At 44.4% G+C, this 21,922-nt stretch overlaps 2 protein-coding genes across 2 annotated transcripts; both read left to right on the top strand.

The window, feature by feature from the left end:
- The first annotated feature begins 6,032 nt into the window (after positions 1–6,032).
- LOC115545200 (arrestin domain-containing protein 3) lies at positions 6,033–12,426 on the top strand. Its single transcript, XM_030358131.1, has 6 exons — positions 6,033–6,391; positions 7,262–7,319; positions 7,606–7,753; positions 9,768–9,864; positions 10,041–10,297; positions 10,500–12,426. The coding sequence occupies exons 1-6, from the start codon at positions 6,136–6,138 to the stop codon at positions 11,184–11,186; spliced, it is 1,503 nt and encodes a 500-aa protein (XP_030213991.1). The 5' UTR covers positions 6,033–6,135; the 3' UTR covers positions 11,187–12,426.
- Positions 12,427–13,556: 1,130 nt separating this feature from the next.
- On the top strand, positions 13,557–21,248 carry LOC115545199 (arrestin domain-containing protein 3). Its single transcript, XM_030358130.1, has 6 exons — positions 13,557–13,884; positions 15,012–15,069; positions 15,366–15,513; positions 18,579–18,675; positions 18,834–19,090; positions 19,293–21,248. The coding sequence occupies exons 1-6, from the start codon at positions 13,629–13,631 to the stop codon at positions 20,013–20,015; spliced, it is 1,539 nt and encodes a 512-aa protein (XP_030213990.1). The 5' UTR covers positions 13,557–13,628; the 3' UTR covers positions 20,016–21,248.
- The last annotated feature ends 674 nt before the right edge of the window (positions 21,249–21,922 follow it).

Here is a 21,922-nt window from a genome sequence, read left to right as displayed (position 1 = left end):
TTGTTGTTGGTGTGGATTTTCGCTGTTGGTTACAGGTTTCAGTGACCTGGTTTGTAACATTAAAGTTCCTTCAAGTACTTATTACTGGACATTGTTATGTCACCGGCGAGGTCATTACATTGGTGTCAGAAGTGAAACCTTTTTAAAAAATATATATATGGTTCTGCTCGGCGAGTCGGCTGAAGTTGCTAACGCCGTTAGCTCTGTTTTTGTTGTTGCTTTTTCTCAACAACAATAATACTCCCTGCGGAATGTCGGGTGAAGATAGAGATGGACGACTACGGCGAGGGGGCGTATAAATAAATAAATAATATATAGTATGGAGTAGCTTCGGAGTCTCTGGTGAGGGGAAGAACCCAACGGGAACCGGGCGCTGTTGAAAAAAAATATTTTTCCCGCATAGTTCGCAGCGTCGGCTGCCCGTGGCCGCCACAAGACGGCGACAGACATGACGGCGCCTTTCTCACATCGAGCCCGGTGTCCATCAAGACGCCTAGATACACCGGTAAGGCAGACTGGGAAGCTTTCCATGCGCCATTTGATTTTTTGTCCAATGCTGCCGGATGGTCAGTGAAGGTCAAAGCGCTGCAGCTTGCGATGTGTCTGGCGGACGACGCATTGTTATGTTTGTTGCTGCTTAGCCCAGAGGACAGGGGGGACTATGTTGCCCTAGTGTTGGCACTAAGGAGGCATTTTGGACTGTGTGTTAAGCCGGGGATAATGCGCTCAGAACTCTGTAATAGGCGCAGGATGCCGGGGAGACACTGCGGGCCCTGGCCAGCGATATCGAGAGCCTGTCTCGGCGAGGGCTCCAGCCCCCCCCCAGGAGCAGACGACAGCATCCCGGAGCCTGTTGTCGTGGTGGGGCGGACCTGGGCGGGGGACTTTTGTCATGGTCTTGTCACTGCTGAGGGGGTGGCCTGTTTAGCGTTAGTCGATACAGGGTCTACAGTGACCCTGGTGAGGCCAGACATTTTGCCAAACTGGACAGTACTCCAACCTACAACTGTGCAGCTCCCCACAGTCACGGGGGAGAGGGCTCCCATGAAAGGGAAGGGGTTGTTGTCCATCTGCGTGGGGGGAAAGACTGTCCTCCACCCAGTGTGGGTAGCAGCTGTGCAGGACCCCTGTATCCTAGGGCTGGACTTCCTGCGGTGCACAGGCTACCTGCTGGACCTGGAGAGGGGGGCGATTGGCTTCTAAGGAGGGCCCACAGTCTATATGGCCCTGCCGACAACAGCTCAGATGGACCAGTCACACGTCCCCGGCCCCCTTCACCCCCTTGCAAAGACCTTCCAACCACTCTGTCTTCCTGATCCGTGTCCATTGACCCAGTCCACTTTCCGGAACCCTTCCCCCTCCCTCCCATCACCTCGTGTCAATGTTGCGGCCCCTGCAGACTACTCCCTTGCCTCCCCGGCACCCCACTCCATGAGCCTGGGCCCCTTCCCCTGCCCTGCCCAGCTTCCCCAGACAGGTGAGGAGACTGTGCTGTCTACTGTGCGGGCAATTTGGCAGGGGGCACTGTGATGGACTAGACCCCCAACAGCGAAGCAGCTGTGGCGACTACTGGTGGAGTTTTAGGACAGCTTTGCCTTGAAAGAGAGCGATGTGGGTCAGACGCACCTGGTGCAGCACGAAATCGACACTAGGGATGCCAGGCCCATCAGAATGCGCCCGCGTCGCCTGCCCTTGGCCCGCCAGGAGGCTGCGGACCAGGCGCTGTGGGAGCTGCAGCAGGCGGGCCTCATAGAGCCCTCAGTTAGTCCCTGGGCAGCAGCCGTGGTGATGGTGCCTAAGAAGGGGGGTAAGTGGAGATTCTGTGTCGACTACAGGCCACTTAATGCAGTAACAAGGAAGGACTCCTACCCCATCCCGCGCATTGATGAGGCCTTAGATGTCGTAGCTGGGTCGTCCTGGTTCTCCTCACTCAATCTCCACTCTGGCTACTTCCAGTGCCCTCTCGCCCCTGATGGCAGACCCAAGACTGCATTCTGCACTAGCAGAGGATTGTGGCAGTTTCGGGTCCTCCCTTTTGGTCTCTGCAATGCCTTCGAGAGGCTGATGGACACAGATCTCGGCACACAAGGGCTCCTTTAAGACAGCACTTGCCTCGCTGCGTCTGGTTCTGGAGAGAGTACTTGCGGCGGGCCTGAAGCACCACCCTGATCAGCGCCATTTCCTGAGGAGAGAGGTAACTTTCCTTCGACACAAGTTGGGGGGAGAAGGCATTAGCACCATGGAGGACAAATGCAAGCTGTCCAGGGCTGGCCCACCCCCACTGGTACCAGACAGCTGAAAAGCTTCCTCGGACTGGCGTCTTACTACAGACGCTTTGTGAAGGGCTTCTCCTGTATGGCCGCTCCCCTGTTTCGCCTGCTACAGAAGGACAGGGAGTTTGTGTGGGCAGAGGATTGCCAGTCTGTCTTCGAGACACTCAAGGGAGCTCTCACCAAAGCCCCGGTGCTGTCCCCTCCTGACCCTGCCCTGCCCTTCATCCTGGACACGGACGCTAGTAACGTTGGCAATGGCGCCGTGCTGGCACAGGACGGGCCGGAAGGGGATCGGGTGGTGGCGTATTACAGCAGACATTTAACAAAGCTGAACGCCGCTACTGTCACTCGTCGCGAGCTGCTGGCCATTGTTAGCGCTGTACGCCACTTCAAATATTACTTCTTTGGCCTGCACTTCACTGTTAGGACTGACCACTCCGCGCTTAAGCGGCTCATGTCTCTGCCTGGCTCATGTCTGCCTGAACAGGGGGCAGAGACCATAGCAGACGCTTTAGTCGGGGGGATGATTAGCCGTTTTGGGGCAGCAGAGTCCAGGGGACAGCTGCTGAGCGCAGGGGTGAGGCAGAAAAGGAACTATGATGTGCATTCTCGTGGCAGGGACTTTGAGGCTGGGGAGCTGGTCTGGACCTACGGCCCGCAAAGAAAGAAGGGAAGATGCCCGAAGCTTGATAGCGAGTGGATCGGGCCATGCAGGATCCTGGAGAGAATGGGGGAGGTGGTGTACAGGGTCCAGCTACCACCTCGGGGAAGGAGGGTGGCTCTTCACAGAGACAGGTTGGACCCTTATCGAGGCAACGCCACCCCTCAACCTGCTCCAGCGAGCCCTGCAGCTCCCCGCACCGGTGCGAATAGTCCCCGGACACGCACATCTCAGTGTTCTGGCCCTAGGTCCCCACCTAACCCTATCCTTGTCTCCCCTCCCTGTCGTTCACCACAATCAGCAACTTGGCCTCCAGCCCCGCCCCTCCCTTTCCCCGTGCCCATCCCCAGGCCTGACACTCGTAGGCCCCTCTCGCCCCCTGGCACTTCTCCCCAGCTCCCCGTAGCCCCAACATGGCCTCGTAGGGAGGGGAGAGAGCCGGGACTTCCGGGACTTTGTTTGTTCCCTCGAGGACAAGGAACTTTGAAGGAGGGAGGCAATGTAGTGACCCTGGGACATTTAAAGAGTTTGCGTATTATGTGTTGCATTGTATTTCGTTTTCCGTTATGCCAGTTGTTCTCTGTGCATGCATTGGAATGTTCTACTTGTCAATCAGTTTGGGGGGCAAATCATCAGGTCAGCTGGGGGAGGGGCTTGGGAGAACAGGAGGGAGGGGGGGGGGGGGGGCTTGCACGTTGGAGCGACCGGGTTGGGGGGTTGCCTGGGTAACCGGTAGTTGTTGTGGATTTTCGCTGCTGGTTACGGGTTTCAGTGACCTGGTTTGTAGCTAGGGATTGGAATTGATAAGAATTTCACGATTCCGATTCCGATTCTGCTTATCGATCCGATTCCTTATCGATTCTCTTATCGATTCTCATGGGTGAGAAAATAAGTACAAATATGTTTGTTTGTATTAAATCTCTTTAATATCTGATCAGAAGTGCGTCTAGTATTAGGAAATTGTACATTTTCTAATCAATTGGTCTAGACAAAAAAATATATGTCTGGCTTTTTAAGCCCAAATGCCATCATTATGTGCCATAAACCTAAAAACGCAGACTGAAAACAGTCAAGTAAGAGCTTGTGCCTTTTGGAATGCGAACAGTGCTCATTTGCAGTCAAAAATTCAACTGACATAAAAAAAATTAAGTATTGATTACTAGACAGACATTTATTAGATGTGCCTACCTTATAAACCGTTGGAACACACATGACCGGAAACCATAGCAACGCCAGTAAACAAACCCCGAGAAGCCCAATCCCTATGAGAGCTCTGCACGCTACGGCCATCCGGAGGCGCACAGAGCTGTTAGCCGGGATATTATATATACAATTATATTATATTATATACTATTATATATAGAGCTTCGGGAGTCGCAAACTGCAACAATCACTTTCTCCTCCATGCTGCAGTTCACCCCGAACTGCACTGCACTGAGTTTGACGGTTGAACGCTGAATGGCTGTTACGTTACACATGTCATTCCTGACCAACAGAAACTCAAATGCAGCAGCAAAGGAGAGTTACCAAGGCAGCCCTCAGGTTAATTATACAGGGCGGAAAGATTAATCATTGGCTACAAAAAATGAATATGATGTTTAAGCATAAATAGACTTGTTGGCGATGTTTAATCGCCATTGTTTGTGCATAATTTTACAAGATAGGAAAATCAAAGATAAACTGCAATGTTAAGAAACTTTAATAACTGACCTGTGCTGGTGTTGGAGGATAGGGCTCTCCCATTATTATTCAATCATGTTAATCAATATCTTGTATTATCTGTGAAAGGTATGCCTCTGGTACAATGTGTGTTTCGTCTCTGAACCTAGCATGGTTTGCCCCGGTATCCATGACACCCCACTCCCCACCGTCTCCATACAGTGCAAGCATATTGCCATGGTAACTGTCTCCATAGTTACAGTACCGCCCATTTAAACCACTCAGACACAAAACTTGTAACTTGTAAATCTTTTATTTTAAAGACATTGCAAAGCAGATTCTTAATATGCGGGAGCATGCAGTGGTCACGTTTATTCATAATGGATTATAAATAGAATACCAAATATGATATGTATATTGTTTATTAGACTTAAGTAGTAAGTAGAGTTTGTTCTTCACTTTAGATATGCTGTTTGAATTGAGGGGATAAGGTGGAGCCGAGGGTGGTAGCGATCCGTCTGGAGGAGGAGTAGTGACATGAGAAGGAGGCTGCCTGCATGCTGTGCATGATGTGGTGGTTAGTGAGGTCCCCCCTTCACTTTAGGCGTCTTTGAGTGTTATTAATTATTATTATTCTTCATGTTTAACCTCTGTTTTCCTTTTATTCCTAGTCTGTTTGACATAGTTTTGAATGATGACTATATGCTCTGTAAGGTGACCTTGGATGTCTTGAAAGGCGCCTCTAAATTAAATGTATTTTATTATTATTATTATTATTATTATTATTATTATTATGATGCAAAGATAACCAAGTTAAAGCATTCAGCAAAGAAAGGTCAGAAAGGACTCTCCAGTCGCACGAGTAAACTGCAAAGATGACCTTGTTGGCACAACCCAGATGCACGACTGAAAAAACCCCGGCTCAGTGAATGGGAGCAGCAAACACAGAAGCTGAGCCAGAATCGTCCCTGATACTGAACACCACTGCATACAAAGTCACAATCTGGTCCAATCTGTAGCTTCTCATAGGCCCACAGGTGCCTGATCAAAACTAAAAAGCACTTTGTAAGCATTATTTTAAAAGGTGTTATTCACTAGTGCTATAGTATCATATTTTCATTTTTATTCCCCATTAGTTTCAACACACAGGCAGGCACATCGGATGAAAAATTTGTAATTTGTAATTTGTGTTTTAATGCATTGCTAATGGTAATCACAAATATACGAGGTAACCATATATATCCGTAACATATCGATTCATAGTTATTAGGTTGCCTACTGAAAGAAATAACGTCCGGGTCTTTTCAAGCACGTGTCAAAATTAAACAGCAGATGGTGCTAGAGGTTTACTTTCGACGCGTGAATATTGAGATGGCAACAAGCCTCACCCTGCAGTGTTGCTGACAAGCAGGCGCCAGGCAGGCGCTCATGCGAATCTCAGATATCAGTATGGGCGTGGCGAATTCCACCATAGACTCCTCCAGCCTAAAACAAACGTTATTTCCGCGTTAGGTAGTTATACGATTTTATCGCTATTACGCAATGCCTACAATAAAGGATTTAACGTTGACTTACGATGCACTTAACGAGGAAAAGACGTTTTCCGAGGGAGACACTTTAACGGGCACAGTGACGATGTGCCTGGAAAAAGATACGAAAGTTGAATCCTTTTTCGTCAAACTTAAAGGCGACGCAAATGTGCATTGGAGCGAAAAGCGTGGTGAACACAATCACAGTTATAATGCACACAGGAGGTACTTCAAACTTAAACAATTTTTGATTCCTGAAAACACTAAAGGTAAGTGAAACAACAGTGTATGTGGTGGTCGGAAACATCAGCATTATGGAATACAAATGTGTTCTGGGAGCAGCATAACCAGATGGGACAAGTGAAACCAAGCTGTCTCCCTATTTGCAGCCATGATGTGTGATCCGGAAACGAGTTTTTTGCGTGTTGTATTAATGACATACTGGTTACCTCTGGTACTGCGCAATTATTATTGATAAAAAACAAGGTATTAGTAATCTATTCTGTGTTTTGCCATATATCCCCAGTAAAGGATTCAGTCTGGCCCAAATGGTTATTCCCACTCAATCTAATAACAGTGGCCAAACATTGAAACCAAAAGCATAGCTGTTAATAAACCAAAGGCTGTACTAATAAACTATAACAACATGTGTTGTAGCCTTTTCAGCATGTGAGAAGAGATGCCTTAACACAGACGGAGGATCCATATTTGAAGAAGCTGAAGTTATCTCCCGATTCGTAGACTCCTGAAATCAGACTGAGCCTAGTTCGCAGCTAGTGATTGCAACCAGTAACGAGTCAAACAGTTTATTTTTTAAGGACAAACTGGAAATACATATATAGGCCTAACAATATCATTAGAACCGGTCTTAAAAACGGCCTTTCACGGAGTAAAACTATATCACTTTCTTCAATAAGATATTGCCACACCCTCTTGGGAAACCTTCCAATTTCCTGTTCAATCAGTGTGATACAACGCAGTTTAACCTTTCACCATGCGAGTTTAAGAATGAGCTTACACGTTGCTTGCCTTATAGCGCTCAAGTGCACTGTCATTCTAAAACCAAGTATGACCGCATTCCATTTTCATACTCTTATCATGCTAACTATAAATTTAACACAATTACATTTCTCATGCAGACACTGAAATCTCCAAGGGATATCACTCCTATAAATTCAGCTTCAAAATTCCATCCGGGTAGGTAATTCTCAATCCAATTGTTATTAAGGTAACAGAATGCACCAAGCCTTACATCCCCAGGCAAATTCGCTAATGCATGTGAGACTGGGAATTCTCAGTTCATTTTCGACTTCAATGGGGCTTTATCAACAGGGGCAGACCCAGAATGCAACTTCATCTGGTTTCCACAGTACAATACATCCTATATTTCTCATCAGTTGAAACACATCAGCCACTTACGTTACTTTTTTCTCACACATGGACAGTTCTGATTATTTGAGTTCTGCTCTGTGTGCTTTAATAGGAGTATGCCCTCATCCTTTCACGGGTATTATGGTAAGATCATCTACAGACTAGAAGCCAAGCTTTCAAGGAGCTGGAAGTTGGACAGTTGTGTAAAGCAGGAGATCAACTTTGCATCGAAGGCCATTCCAAACCTCAGCCACCTGATGGTATGTAGCCCTGGCGTATTTGAACTGGTAACAGGTTGGGTGCTCAGTAAGAATGTCATTGGTACTATGGGGGGGGGGCTGCTTTCTGTATGGAGTCAGTATGTTCTTCTCGTGTTCAGTTAGGTTTTCTACGGGTGCTCTAGTTTTCATCAACATTTAGAAATCCATCCATGGTTAGGTGAATACTCCTGCCGGTGCCCTTGGCCTAGGCACTAGGGTAAAGCCCTTAAGTGGGTCCCCCTGTACTGTGTGGCTGCCCACTGCTCCTAGTGATGGGATCAATTCAGAGTCCTCACTTTCCTTCCTGATCGATCCGGAAGGAATGTAACTGTTTGTGGAGGAGTCAAAAATTGCCAGAGGCCAGATTTTTATGGACATATCCAATCTATATTTATATTCTTTAGGGATGTCACAAGGTCATCATCTGGGAGTTGGAAATGTGGCTTCATTCCCCATTCCTCTCTGGACAAAGCCTCGAACATTTGGACAGCAACAGGCAATAATGTGTATTCAACTACAATTAAAAATCACTTAACTTAAATCAAAAATAAGTTGACATTTGTTTAAATGAAGAAGATATTGGTATTCACATTTGGTAGAGCTGAATTACTTGACTAACTGATCTTATAAAAAAAAGATTAGGAAGTTACTTAAAGGAGGTTATAGAGAAAAGTATGACCATTGTATGCATCCATTGTTCAATATTGGGCTACATTTGAATTATATTGGACACATTCTAGCATCACTGTGAGACTAACTGTCATGTGTTTATCTCCACCTAATTTCAGGAACCTCTTAATTTCAGGATGTTTAAGTTACTTAAAGGGGTAGTTCGGAATTTTGGACAAAGGGCCTGATTCCCAAGTGAGCATTGGTATTCTTTATCACTGGAGACAGTTTAACACATTTCATTCAGTCCTTCTAGTTGCAGAGTTCGCTCGTGCTAGGCTAGCGCACGTCAACGGGCAATGCTAGCCTGCTATTAAAAACAGTGTTACCCACTCCATAGTACACCCGAGGTAAATAAATTATAACGACAGACTATAAATCTAAATGTCTGTTTATAGAATAATGTTAGAAATAAAACCAACCTTGCATTGCATTGCATTGCATTTTGAGGGAATTGCGGGGTCTCAGCAGCGGTGTTTATATTCCTGTACGTAGGCTACGGCAGCGGCGGACTGATACCTAGGTTACCTGCAGCTGTCATTGCTACAAACGCAGAGTACAGTGAAAGAAGGAGTTCTATAAGCGTATTCAATTAACAAGATATGGCCGCGTTTGGAGGAGTTAGCGATGCATCTGCTTTTGAAGACGATTATGAGGAATTTATTGTATCCAACGAACTGTACATGTACGAGCCGGTGTTTTGATGTCCAAGCCAGCAGCAACAAGCCACAGTTGAGTCCTTTCTGGATCTCGCACTGGAAATTGGTGGAAACTTTGTGGTGCCCATCTGTACCGTTTATTTCTACAATTTCTAAAAGCACACTGAACCATCATGTTGCCTAGTCGTTCAATTGCGCTTCTGTCCCATGCTTCTCTGTTTACGTTCTTCTGTCGTGATTCGGTTACAAACCTAACCAGCGCATAGTAAAATTCCGCTTCTTCTGAGAAAGTAGTCCCTCGATGATTCATGCGATGCAAGGTTAGTTTTATTTCTAACATTATTCTATCAACACAGACATTTAAATCTATAGTCTGGCGTTATAATTGATTTACCTCGGGTGTACTGTGGAGTGGGTAAGACTGTTTTTAATAGCAGGCTAGCATTGCCCGTTGCCGTGCGCTAGCCTAGCACGAGCGAACTCTGCAACTAGAAGGACTGAATGAAATGTGTTGAAAACTGTCTCCAGTGATATAGAATACCAATGCTCACTTGGGAATCAGGCCCTATGTCTAAAATTCCGAACTACCCCTTTAAGCCATGTATCAGACCGGTTCATCTACCTGTAGTTGATCAGTTAAGTCAACATTTACGAACATTGTCCCTGCTCACCATGTTCAACTCTAGACCCGCCAGGTTGGCCAAATGGACAAAGACATAGGAATCTTCTCAAAAGGATCCGTACACATGGAGGCGTTTATGGAGAGCGGAGTCTACGCCCCGGGTAATGTCACACACACACACACACACACACACACACACACACACACACACACACACACACACACACACACACACACACACACACACACACACACACACACACACACACACACACACACACACACACACACACAGTGTGGACTTATCTGTTAATTTAATATATATTTTTTTCCATAGGTCAAACTGTGGCAGTTACTGTTAAAGTCAAAAACACATCCTCAAAAGACATGACCCCCAAGTTCTCTTTGAAGCAGAATGTTACGTTCCATGCGCAAGGCCGTAGAAAGTACAGTGGTAGTGAAATCTGTAAATTAGTTGGGGAGGTTATTGAGAAGAAAAGTGAAAAAACAATCACTTGTGCATTGAAGATCCCTCCTGACACGATCCTATCCATCCAGAACTGTGAAATCCTTTCAGTTGAACATCAATTTAAGGTATGTGCTCCATGTGATGACAAATGTTTATACTAGGTATATGCCTAAATTCAAAAAAGGTTGTGTAAATGAGGTGCCGACCGTTCCAAATAGGATGTTCCCCAATATAGTCCTACCCAACTTATCTATATTATACATTTAGAAGTAATGCAAATATAAATGGGTATTGGGTTTACATCTCATTGTGTACTCATTTCCCTAGGTGTACTTGGACATCAGCTTTGCCTCAGACCCAGAGCTCAAGTTTCCACTGGTCATTGCCCCTTCCGGCTTCATGTTAAACCCAGGGCCCGGGGGAATGAACCAGCCGTACCCCCCTGTAGCATACGGGGGCCCAAGCAACAGCGACTTCCCTCCCCCCGCCGCCTGCTTTCAGCCAGCTCCGCATCAGCAGGCCTATGGTCCCTCAGTACCCTTCGGCCCCCAAGCAGCCTTCGGGCCCCAAGCAGCCTTCGGGCCCCAAGCAGGCTACGGGCCTCAAGCAGGCTATGGGCCTCAAGCAGCCTCCGGGCCCCCAGCAGCATGGGGCCCGGGCCCCGCTGCGCCCGGTGTCATGGGAGCAGCTTACTACCAGCCCGTGCCACAGAACGTGTCTCCGTATGGACCCCCGGCCCAGCCCTCGTCGCACGCCCCCGTGCTCCACCCTCCTCCTCCTCCAAGGGGCCCGGTTCCTCCACCGGCGGCTCCGGGGGCTCTGCCCTCTGCGCCGACGTTCGACCCTGCACAGTACGCCCCGCCGTCATTCGCCTCCTGCTACAACACCCCCACGTATAGCATGCCGCCGCAAATGCCGGGGATGGGCACCGATTTTCTATCCCAACAAAATGAAGAACCTCCTTCGTATCTGTCTATGTTCCCCCCGGCAACCAACGATAAACCGCCAAAATAATTGAACAGAAAGCGCTGATGATTCATTGTCGTGGTTTTCGAAACATGGAAACGTGCCATGGGATGAATGTATACACCTCAATATGCAACCTTTGTTCCATTAATGTTATGCATACACATGTATGCTATGAAAAGCATACATGTAAAGCCTTATTCAATGTCTAAAATGTGGGTCGGCTTAGCTCAGGAGGTAGAGCAGTTGTCTTGTAACTGAATGGTTGCTAGTTCGATCCACAGCTCCTCCTAGCTGAGTGTTGATGTGTCCCTGAGCAAGACACTTTACCCTAACTGCTCCTGACGAGCTAGCTTTCGTCTTGCATGGTTGACTCTGCCGTCGGTGGGTGTATTAACCGATGTAAATCGCTTTGGATTAAAGCGTCTGCTAAATGCCCTAATTGTAATTGTAAAATGGTGAAGTTTAACGGCCTTAGTTATTTTGTGATTTCCTCTCAGGGTTCAACCATGGCCAGTGATGTCATTCAAACACACCTGGTTGCATGTGGTCTACAACTGCAGTAGTGTGACCACAATATCCCTACAATGGACCATTTTATATTGAAGACTTTATACAGCCATGCATGTATGGGAGAAATGTGTGTCATATTTGAAATATAAATATAATTATTATACACTACGTATAAATAAAGAATTATCAGTATCATACCTACATGCTACATGAAAGGGTGGAAAAACAGTCACCAAAGAGTCACATCATTTTAATAAAGCTCTATTGACGTACTAATATTAATCAATAATCCTATATCGTCTATATTTTCGGTTCTCTTTTCTTATACTTTCCAGGACACATGTCCTGCTGAACTTAGGGTATTATGATTTGGTTGATCGCCCACTCTTTGCTTATTGTAGGGCAGCTCACCTATGTAACCAATGAACACACCCTTGTTTGACCTTTGAAGGTGTTTTGTGATGTTGGTGGAGGGTGATGTACTGAACTGGTTTTCTGATGTACGGGATGGCTTGAAATAGAATAGCCTTTTAACCTCAAACAAATGTATTAGCCTCGGAGAAACCGTTGTACTACCTCTTGTATAAGCCTGTTTAAATATATATTTATGATTTTTCTTTGTATGTTTCTCTAGTGTGCCTTTAAAATAACTTTTCCAAATGTGGCTAGGTGTCTGGACCCTTTTGTAAATTGCTTGCTCTTTGCTGTTAACCAATGAATTGTATGTTAAGAATAATTGTACCAACAAAAAATACAATAAAAACCCACTTCCATATCCAGATTTACTGTCGATCCACTTGCACATGAGACACTGAGCACTCTGGGTAATGAGAATAATAGCATTTAAAATAATTTGTGGTTGTACGATAAAGCTTTCTTGCCACAGCATCACAAATAGCCTATTGCTAATTTAAGCAATAAGAAAGGCAGGACAAGGATTTGTTAAGGATGTGATGCAGGGTTTGAACGTTGCGATTGATACGCCTGTTGCAAGGTCAGTTTTATAATTTCCTGTACGATTTCCACATAATAATTACCTAACTAACTAAATCATCTCACATGGCTACCACTTTCATCTTGAAGAATAGACTACCAATATGTCTTCGGTAAAACGTGAATGGATGCTTTTTAGAAGGAGACAACATTAAAGGAACATTGACCTTTGATTTAAAGAGCGATACAAAAGTTTACTTTGTACTGTAAAGTGTAAATGTATTTTTAAAAATGCTGATGTCTTATACTAATTTCCATGTTAAAAAAGAATGTAGGCCTACGTCTATCTGTGTTTGTGATTCATTTTCACAACACTTTTATCTTTCAGAAACTGAGATTCTGAAAGGCATCCATAGACCTGATTTTCTGGTGACAATACCAGAGAGGACGTGGGGATCTTTTACCTTTGCATACCCTATCACTGCATAGTTTTATTTAAAAAAATATATATATTTAATTTTATTTAATAGTGTATATTATCATATTTTCATTTTTTATTCCCCATTAGTTTCAACACACAAGCAAGTTTTTTTATTTTATTATTAAAACACACATCATAAGCTTATGGGGAATATGTGGATCGTTTTAGTTAGTTACTTTGTCCCTTTATTTCTTAAAAAAAAAAGATGTAACACTTTTTTATTGCATTGGTAATGGTAATCACGGATATACGAGGTAACCCTATCTATCCGTCACATATCGATCCGCAGTTAATACGTTGACTACTAAAAAGATAACGTCCCGGTCTTTTCAAGCACGTGTCAAAATTAAACAGCAGATGGCGGTAGAGGTTTACTTTCGAGATGGCAACAAGCCTGCTGTGTTGCGGACCAGCAGGCGCTCATGCCACCAATTGGTCCATGTTTGCCACTCTATCAATTCTGTATGGGCGTGGACAACTCCACGATAGACTCCTCAAGTCCAAAACAACCGTTACTTACGCGTTGGGTAGTTCTTCAAAAAGGTGTTACCGCTACTAAGACAATGCTTACAATAAAGGATTTTACGTTGACTTACGATGCACTTAACGAGGAAAATACGTTTTCCGAGGGAGACACTTTGACTGGCACAGTGACTAAGTGCATGGAAAAAGATACGAAAGTTAAATCCTTTTTCGTCAAATTTAAAGGCGACGCAAATGTGCATTGGAGCGAAGAGTGTGGTGAAGACGATCACAGTTATAATGCACACAGGAGGTACTTCAAACTTAAACAATTTTTGATTCCTAAAAACACTAAAGGTAAGTGAAACAACAGTGTATGTGGTGGTCGGAAACATCATAGCATAATGGAATACAAATGTGTTCTGGGAGCAGCATAACCAGATGGGACAAGTGAAACCAAGCTTTCTCCCTATTCGCAGCCAGTGGGGTGTGATCAGGAAACGAGTTTTTTCGAGTTGTATTAATGACATAATGGTTACCTCTGGTACTGTGCAATTATTATTGATAAAAAACAAGGCATTAGTAATCTATTCTGTGTTATGCCATATATCCCCAGTAAAGGATTCAGTCTGGCCCAAATGGTTATTCCCACTCAGAACCATTCACCCATAGTAAGCAATTCATAGCCAAGAGAAAAATAAAATAAAAAACGTTTTGGTACCGCCTACAAATCAATCAATGTTGGTTAAAGATTAAATGTATGAATTGCTGATGGGGTTGGCTTTTATAATAATCAATCTAATAACAGTGGCCAAACATTGAAACCAAAAGCATAGCTGTTAATAAACTAAAGGCTGTACTAATAAACTATAACAACATGTGTTGTAGCCTTTTCAGCATGTGAGAAGAGATGCCTTAACACAGACGGAGGATCCATATTTGAAGAAGCTGAAGTTAGCTCCCGATTCGTAGACTCCTGAAATCAGACTGAGCTTAGTATTCGCAGCTAGTGATTGCGACCAGTAACGAGTCAAACAGTTAACTTTTTTAAGGACAAACTGGAAATACTAATTTATCACTGGTACAGTGACATGTTTATTGATCAAACAATGAATTAGTAATCTATTCAGTGTTATGCCATATATTCCCAGGAATAAGATTCAGTCTGGCCCGAAAGTTTTCCTGGTAGGCCTAACAATATCATTAGAACCGGTCTTAAAAACGGCCTTTCACGGAGTAAAACTATATCACTTTCTTCAATAAGATATTGCCACACCCTCTTGGGAAACTTTCCATATTTCCTGTTCAATCAGGACGACACAACGCAGTTTAACCTTTCACCATGTGAGTTTAAGAATGAGCTTACACGTTGCTTGCCTTACTATAGCGCTCAAGTGCATTTTAAAACCAAGTATGACCGCATTCCATTTTCATACTCTTATCATGCTAACTATAAATGTAACACAATGACATTTCTCATGCAGACACGGAAATCTCCAAGGGATATCACTCCTATAAATTCAGCTTCAAAATTCCATCCGGGTAGGTAATTAAATTCTCAATCCAATTGTTATTAAGGTAACAGAATGCAACAAGCCTTACATCCCCAGGCAAATTCGCTAATTCATGTGAGACTGGGACTTCTCAGTTTCTTTTCGATTTCCATGGGGCTTTATCAACAGGGGCAGACCCAGAATGCAACAATTCCTCTGGTTTCCACAGTGCAATACATCCTATATTTCACATCAGTTGAAACACATCAGCCGCTTATGTTACTTTTTTCTCACACATGGACAGTTCTGATTATTTGAGTTGTTCTGCTCTGTGTGCTTTAATAGGAGTATGCCCTCATCCTTTCACGGGAATTATGGTAAGATCGTCTACAGACTGGAAGCCAAGCTTTCAAGGAGCTGGAGGTTGGACAGTTGTGTAAAACAGGAGATCAACTTTGCATCGAAGGCCATTCCAAACCTCAGCCACCTGATGGTATGTAGCCCTGGCGTACTTGACCTGGTAACAGGATGGGTGGCACAGTGTCATTGGATCAATGGGGGGGCACCTTTCTGTATGGAGTCAGTATGTTAATCTCGTGTCGAGTGAGGTTTCCTCCGGGTGCTCTAGTTTCCATCAACATATTGAAATCCATCCATGGTTAGGTGAATACTCCTGCCGGTGCCCTTGGCCTAGGCACCAGGGTAAAGCTCTGTAGTGGGTCCCCCTGTACTGTGTGGCTGCCCACTGCTCCTAGTGATGGGATCAATTCAGAGTCCTCACTTTCCTTCCTGATCAATCCGGAAGGAAAGTACCTGTTTGTGGAGAAGTCAAAAATTGCCAGAGGCCAGATTTTTATGGACATATCCAATCTATATTTATATTCTTTAGGGATCTGTCACAAGGTCATCATCTGGGATTTAGAAATGTGGCTTCATTCCCCATTCCTCTCTGGACAAAGGCTAGAGTTACTGTGTTTTGTCATTCTCCAGATATCGGATATTTCAATCTGATATTTTTATGCTGGAGTGGACAGTACGGTACCGGGACGGAGTAAGGCCGTGATGTACAAGTTGTTCTGTGCTGTGATTGGCTGAAGAGAAATAGTTAAAGGCCCACTATGCAAGATCGGGAATTTCTTCGCTGTTTTCTTGGTTTGGCACGCACTTTTCTCTACACAGCGCCCCCTACAGCTTCGTAGTAGATATTTTACAACACTGTCGTAACAACTTGTTGACGACCCTTCCCCATGCACTTCTACACTAGCCATGTGCATTTGTTTTCAAAGAAGCCGGCGAATGCGTGGAGCTGTCACGTTAAAATTGTACCGGCGGCGAAAATTGTACCGGCCTACGTCATCAGTTGTTGACAACTTGACAACTGATTTGATTGGGTTGTCCGTTGCCGGGCAGGTTTCAAAAAACATTCGGCTCATGTTTCCAAAGACGAAATAACATAATACAAATAACAGATCGCTAGATAACACTTGTCTTTACTTTATATTTGTATTTTATTGAATTGTTTAATCGAATTTAGCTAGTAAACTGAGTGTTTAAAGCAAGTTTCAAAAACCATTCGCGCTTATGTTGCCGAACACCAAATAGCATTATACAGATAACGGATCGCTAGATAACACTTGTTTTTACTTTATATTTGAATTGTATTGAATTGTTTAATCAAATTTAGCTAGTAAACTGAGTGTTTAAAGCAGGTTTCAAAAACCTGTCTTGTCACGCTCAATGAAGGAGTGCAATGAATGAGCATGAAAGTTTGCGAATGTTCAAGAACCTTCCTACGTCATTCGACGCGATCGCCCGTTGCCAGGCAACAGACGATCGCGTCGTCTGTTGCCAGGCAGGTTTGGAATTTGTCAACAACTGATGACGTAGGCCGGTACAATTTTTCGCCCCCGGTACAATTTTAACGTGACAGAGCCATGTCCGAAGTAGATGAAGTGCGGACAAGGTTATACATTTTTAAAACGGTGTATTTGTATTGCAATAAACATAAATCCATCCTTTTTTATAGTTGACGAGGAGAATTTATATCCTAGATTATAATTGTTTTATTTTAGGTTGAACAGAACAATCAGTGTAAGAGTGTTGGCCAACATAATCTAAATAAACAAGAACCTGGATTCGGGGATTCAGCCTGTATCTGGGGGACGAGACAGACGAACGGCAAACACCCATGGAAACAAAGGAAAGGAAACACACAGGGCTCACAACAAAACGGTCGAGAAAACAGATTTTTACAGGGCTCACAACAAAATGGTTGAGCAAACACATTTGTACAGAGACTATCAACATCAAGAATACCACGAAGACAAAGTTCACCAAAGGGTACTTTCAATTTCAAAAGCAACACGGCCAAGTCTGTGTCTGATTTGCAGACTTCTTTTCCTTTCAGTTCACGCTATTCCTGAAAAGCTTGCCCAACGTTTACTCGTGTCTGGCCTCTCTGTCGGTCAGTCTCCCTTTTCTCTTATTCTGTTCCTCCGACATTGGGTTTCTCTGTCTCTTTTAAGTCGGCTGATCTATGATGAATGTAACAATCCCTTAGTTACTTGTATTTATATCGAGCCGGTTCCGTGTTTGGGGGTCTGTGCCGTAAAGCAATTCGTTACTTCGCGAGACCCGAGACTCCCGCGAGAGTGGGCGGCGGTTGGCTGGCAGAAACCTATTCCCTTTCTCCGCCAAGATGCGCAAGGGGGAGTCGAAACAACGAACAATCGAACAAAAATGTATAATAGAACCATCGCAATGACTCTTAGCCTGTTATATTAAGGTAAATCAAGCCAAAAAAGTTGCATAGTTCCCCTTTCACTCGTGTCTGGTCTCTTTTCTGGTCCAACTTCTTTTTATTCTTCTTTTGTTCCACCGACAGTCGCCTCTTGGGTCCCTTATCAGTCGATTGATCCATGATGAATGCAACAATTGCCTCGCAACTGGCTGTTTATATCTAGCCGGTGCCATGTTTGGAGGTGTGTCTGTGCCGTAAAGCATTTTCGAAACTACAATCTGACTACATTTTCGAGGCGTGATTGGATACTTCCGCTGCGTCACATCCGGATTGTGTCGGTCCGAACAGAGCAAGTTGCATATGTGCTTTTTCCTTAGAGAGACGACATGGGGCAATGACACACCCACCAAACGACCCAGAAATGGTTGCAGAACCATCAGAATAACTCTCAACCTGCATAATTAATGTAATTTTTGGCTAGAAAAGTTGCATAGTGGGCCTTTAAATCGCCGCGTTCTAAAACTGGACAATGCGATTTGACATGTTCAATCCCTGGCGACTCCTTGAAACTCCTTGCGACTCCTTGCAACGACCCTGCGACGTTCTAAAACCGTCTCGTTGCAAGCCGTTGCAAGGTGAATCTTTGGTCTGAACTGGGCTTAACTGTCATGTGTGTATCTCCACCTAATTTCGGAACCTCCTAATTTCAGGATGTTTAAGTTACTTAAGCCATGTATCAGACCGGTTCATCTACCTGTAGTTGATCAATTAAGTCAACATTTACGATCATTGTCCCTGCTCACCATGTTCAATTCTAGACCCGCCAGGTTGGCCAAATGGACAAAGACATAGGAATCTTCTCAAAAGGATCCGTACACATGGAGGCGTTTGTGGAGAGCGGAGTCTACGCCCCGGGTAATGTCTCACACACACACACACACACACACACACACACACACACACACACACACACACACACACACACACACACACACACACACACACACACACACACACACACACACACACAGTGTGGACTTATCTGTTAATTGAATACATATTTTTTTCCATAGGTCAAACTTTGGTAGTTACTGTTAAAGTCAAAAACACATCCTCAAAAGACATGACCCCGAAGTTCTCTTTGAAGCAGAATGTGACGTTCCATGCGCAAGGCCATAGAAACTACAGTGGTAGTGAAATCTGTAAGTTAGTTGGGGAGGTTATTGAGAAGAAAAGTGAAAAAACAATCACTTGTGCATTGAAGATCCCTCCTGACCAGATCCTATCCATCCAGAACTGTGAAATCCTTTCAGTTGAACATCAATTTAAGGTATGTGCTCCATGTGATGACAAATGTTTATACTAGGTATTTGCCTACATTCAAAAAAGGTTGTGTAAATGAGGTGCCGACCGTTCCAAATAGGATGTTCCCCAATATAGTCCTACACAAATTATCTATATTATACATTTAAAAGTAATGCAAATATAAATGGGTATTGGGTTTACATCTCACTGTGTACTCGTTTCCCTAGGTGTACTTGGACATCAGCTTGGCCTCAGACCCAGAGATCAAGTTTCCACTGGTCATTGCCCCTTCCGGCTTCATGTTAAACCCAGGGCCCGGGGGAATGAACCAGCCGTACCCCCCTGTAGCATATGGGGGCCCAAGCAACAGCGACTTCCCTCCCCCCGCCGCCTGCTTTCAGCCAGCTCCGCATCAGCAGGCCTATGGTCCCTCAGTACCCTTCGGGCCCCAAGCAGCCTTCGGCCCCCAAGCAGCCTTCGGGCCCCAAGCAGGCTACGGGCCTCAAGCAGGCTATGGGCCTCAAGCAGCCTTCGGCCCCCAAGCAGCCTTCGGCCCCCAAGCAGCCTCCGGGCCCCCAGCAGCATGGGGCCCGGGCCCCGCTGCGCCCGGTGTCATGGGAGCAGCTTACTACCAGCCCGTGCCACAGACCGTGTCTCCGTATGGACCCCCGGCCCAGCCCTCGTCGCACGCCCCCGTGCTCCACCCTCCTCCTCCTCCAAGGGGCCCGGTTCCTCCACCGGCGGCTCCGGGGGCTCTGCCCTCTGCGCCGACGATCGACCCTGACCAGTACGCCCCACCGTCATTCGCCTCCTACTACAGCACCCCCACGTATAGCATGCCGCCGCAAATGCCGGGGATGGGCACCGATTTTCTATCCCAACAAAATGAAGAACCTCCTTCGTATCTGTCTATGTTCCCCCCGGCAACCAACGATAAACCGCCAAAATAATTGAACAGAAAGCACTGATGATTCATTGTCGTGGTTTTCGAAACATGGAAACGTGCCATGGGATGAATGTATACACCTCAATATGCAACCTTTGTTCAATTAATGTTATGCATATATACACGTATGCTATGAAAAGCCTTATTCAATGTCTAAAATGTGGGTCGGCTTAGCTCAGGAGGTAGAGCAGTTGTCTTGTAACTGAATGGTTGCTAGTTCGATCCACAGCTCCTCCTAGCTGAGTGTTGATGTGTCCCTGAGCAAGACACTTTACCCTAACTGCTCCTGACGAGCTAGCTTTCGTCTTGCATGGTTGACTCTGCCGTCGGTGGGTGTATTAACCGATGTAAATCGCTTTGGATTAAAGCGTCTGCTAAATGCCCTAATTGTAATTGTAAAATGGGGAAGTTTAAAGGCCTTAGTTATTTTGTGATTTCCTCTCAGGGTTCAACCATGGCCAGTGATGTCATTCAAACACACCTGGTTGCATGTGGTCTTCAACTGCAGTAGTGTGACCACAATATCCCTACAATGGACCATTTTATATTGAAGACTTTATACAGCCATGCATGTATGGGAGAAATGTGTGACCTATTTGAAATATAAGAAATATAATTATTATACACTACGTATAAATAAAGAATTATCAGTATCATACCTACATGCTACATGAAAGGGTGGAAAAACAGTCACCAAAGAGTCACATCATTTTAATAAAGCTCTATTGGACGTACTAATATTAATCAATAATCCTATATCGTCTACATTTCCGGTTCTCTTTTCTTATACTTTCCAGGACACATGTCCTGCTGAACTTAGGGTATTAGGATTTGGTTGATCGCCCACTCTTTGCTTATTGTAGGGCAGCTCACCTATGTAACCAATGAACACACCCTTGTTCGACATTGGAAGGTGTTTCGTGATGTTGGTGGAGGGTGATGTATTGAACTGGTTTTCTGATGTACGGGATGGCTTGAAATAGAATAGCCTTCTAACCTCAAACAAATGCATTAGCCTCAGAGAAACCGTTGTACTACCTCTTGTATAAGCCTGTTTAAATATATATTCATGATTTTTCTTTGTATGTTTCTCTAGTGTGCCTTTAAAATAACTTTTCCAAATGTGGCTAGGTGTCTGGACCCTTTTGTAAATTGCTTGCTCTTTGCTGTTAACCAATGAATTGTATGTTAAGAATAATTGTACCAACAAAAAATACAATAAAAACCCACTTCCATATCCAGATTTACTGTGGATCCACTTGCACATGAGACACTGAGCACTCTGGGTAATGAGAATAATAGCATTTAAAATAATTTGTGGTTGTACGATAAAGCTTTCTTGCCACAGTACTCATAAATACTTAAGCATCACAAATAGCCTATGGCTCATTTAAGCAATAAGAAAGACAGGACAAGGATTTGTTAAGGATGTGGTGCAGGGTTTGAACGTTGCGATTGATACGCCTGTTGCAAGGTCAGTTTTATAATTTCCTGTACGATTTCCACATAAGAATTACCTAACTAACTAAATCATCTCACATGGCTACCACTTTCATCTTGAAGAATAGACTACCAATATGTCTTCGGTAAAACGTGAATGGATGCTTTTTAGAAGGAGACAACATTAAAGGAACATTGACCTTTGATTTAAAGAGCGATACAAAAGTTTACTTTGTACTGTAAAGTGTAAATGTATTTTTAAAAATGCTGATGTCTTATACTAATTTCCATGGTAAAAAAGAATGTAGGCCTACGTCTATCTGTGTTTGGGATTCATTTTCACAACACTTTTATCTTTCTGAAACTGAGATTATGAAAGGCATCCATTGACCTTATTTTCTGGTGACAATACCAGAGAGTACGTGAGGATCTTTTACCTTTGCATACCCTATCACTGCATAGTTTTATTTT

Source organism: Gadus morhua, chromosome 6, assembly GCF_902167405.1.
Source record: "Gadus morhua chromosome 6, gadMor3.0, whole genome shotgun sequence".
Lineage (NCBI taxonomy): Eukaryota > Metazoa > Chordata > Actinopteri > Gadiformes > Gadidae > Gadus > Gadus morhua.
Note: the sequence above shows the minus strand (reverse complement) of the source record. Positions and strands in the feature narration are given on the sequence as shown.

What these genes read in the sequence shown, in the direction of transcription:
- LOC115545200 (XM_030358131.1), top strand. Translation starts at nt 6,136, where the DNA reads ATGCCTACAATAAAGGATTTAACGTTGACTTACGATGCACTTAACGAG. An exon ending in AGCTTCAAAATTCCATCCGG is followed by an intron (nt 7,320 to 7,605) that starts GTAGGTAATTCT and finishes GTGCTTTAATAG; the next exon opens with GAGTATGCCCTCATCCTTTC. An exon ending in GAGCGGAGTCTACGCCCCGG is followed by an intron (nt 9,865 to 10,040) that starts GTAATGTCACAC and finishes TTTTTTCCATAG; the next exon opens with GTCAAACTGTGGCAGTTACT.
- LOC115545199 (XM_030358130.1), top strand. Translation starts at nt 13,629, where the DNA reads ATGCTTACAATAAAGGATTTTACGTTGACTTACGATGCACTTAACGAG. An exon ending in AGCTTCAAAATTCCATCCGG is followed by an intron (nt 15,070 to 15,365) that starts GTAGGTAATTAA and finishes GTGCTTTAATAG; the next exon opens with GAGTATGCCCTCATCCTTTC. An exon ending in GAGCGGAGTCTACGCCCCGG is followed by an intron (nt 18,676 to 18,833) that starts GTAATGTCTCAC and finishes TTTTTTCCATAG; the next exon opens with GTCAAACTTTGGTAGTTACT.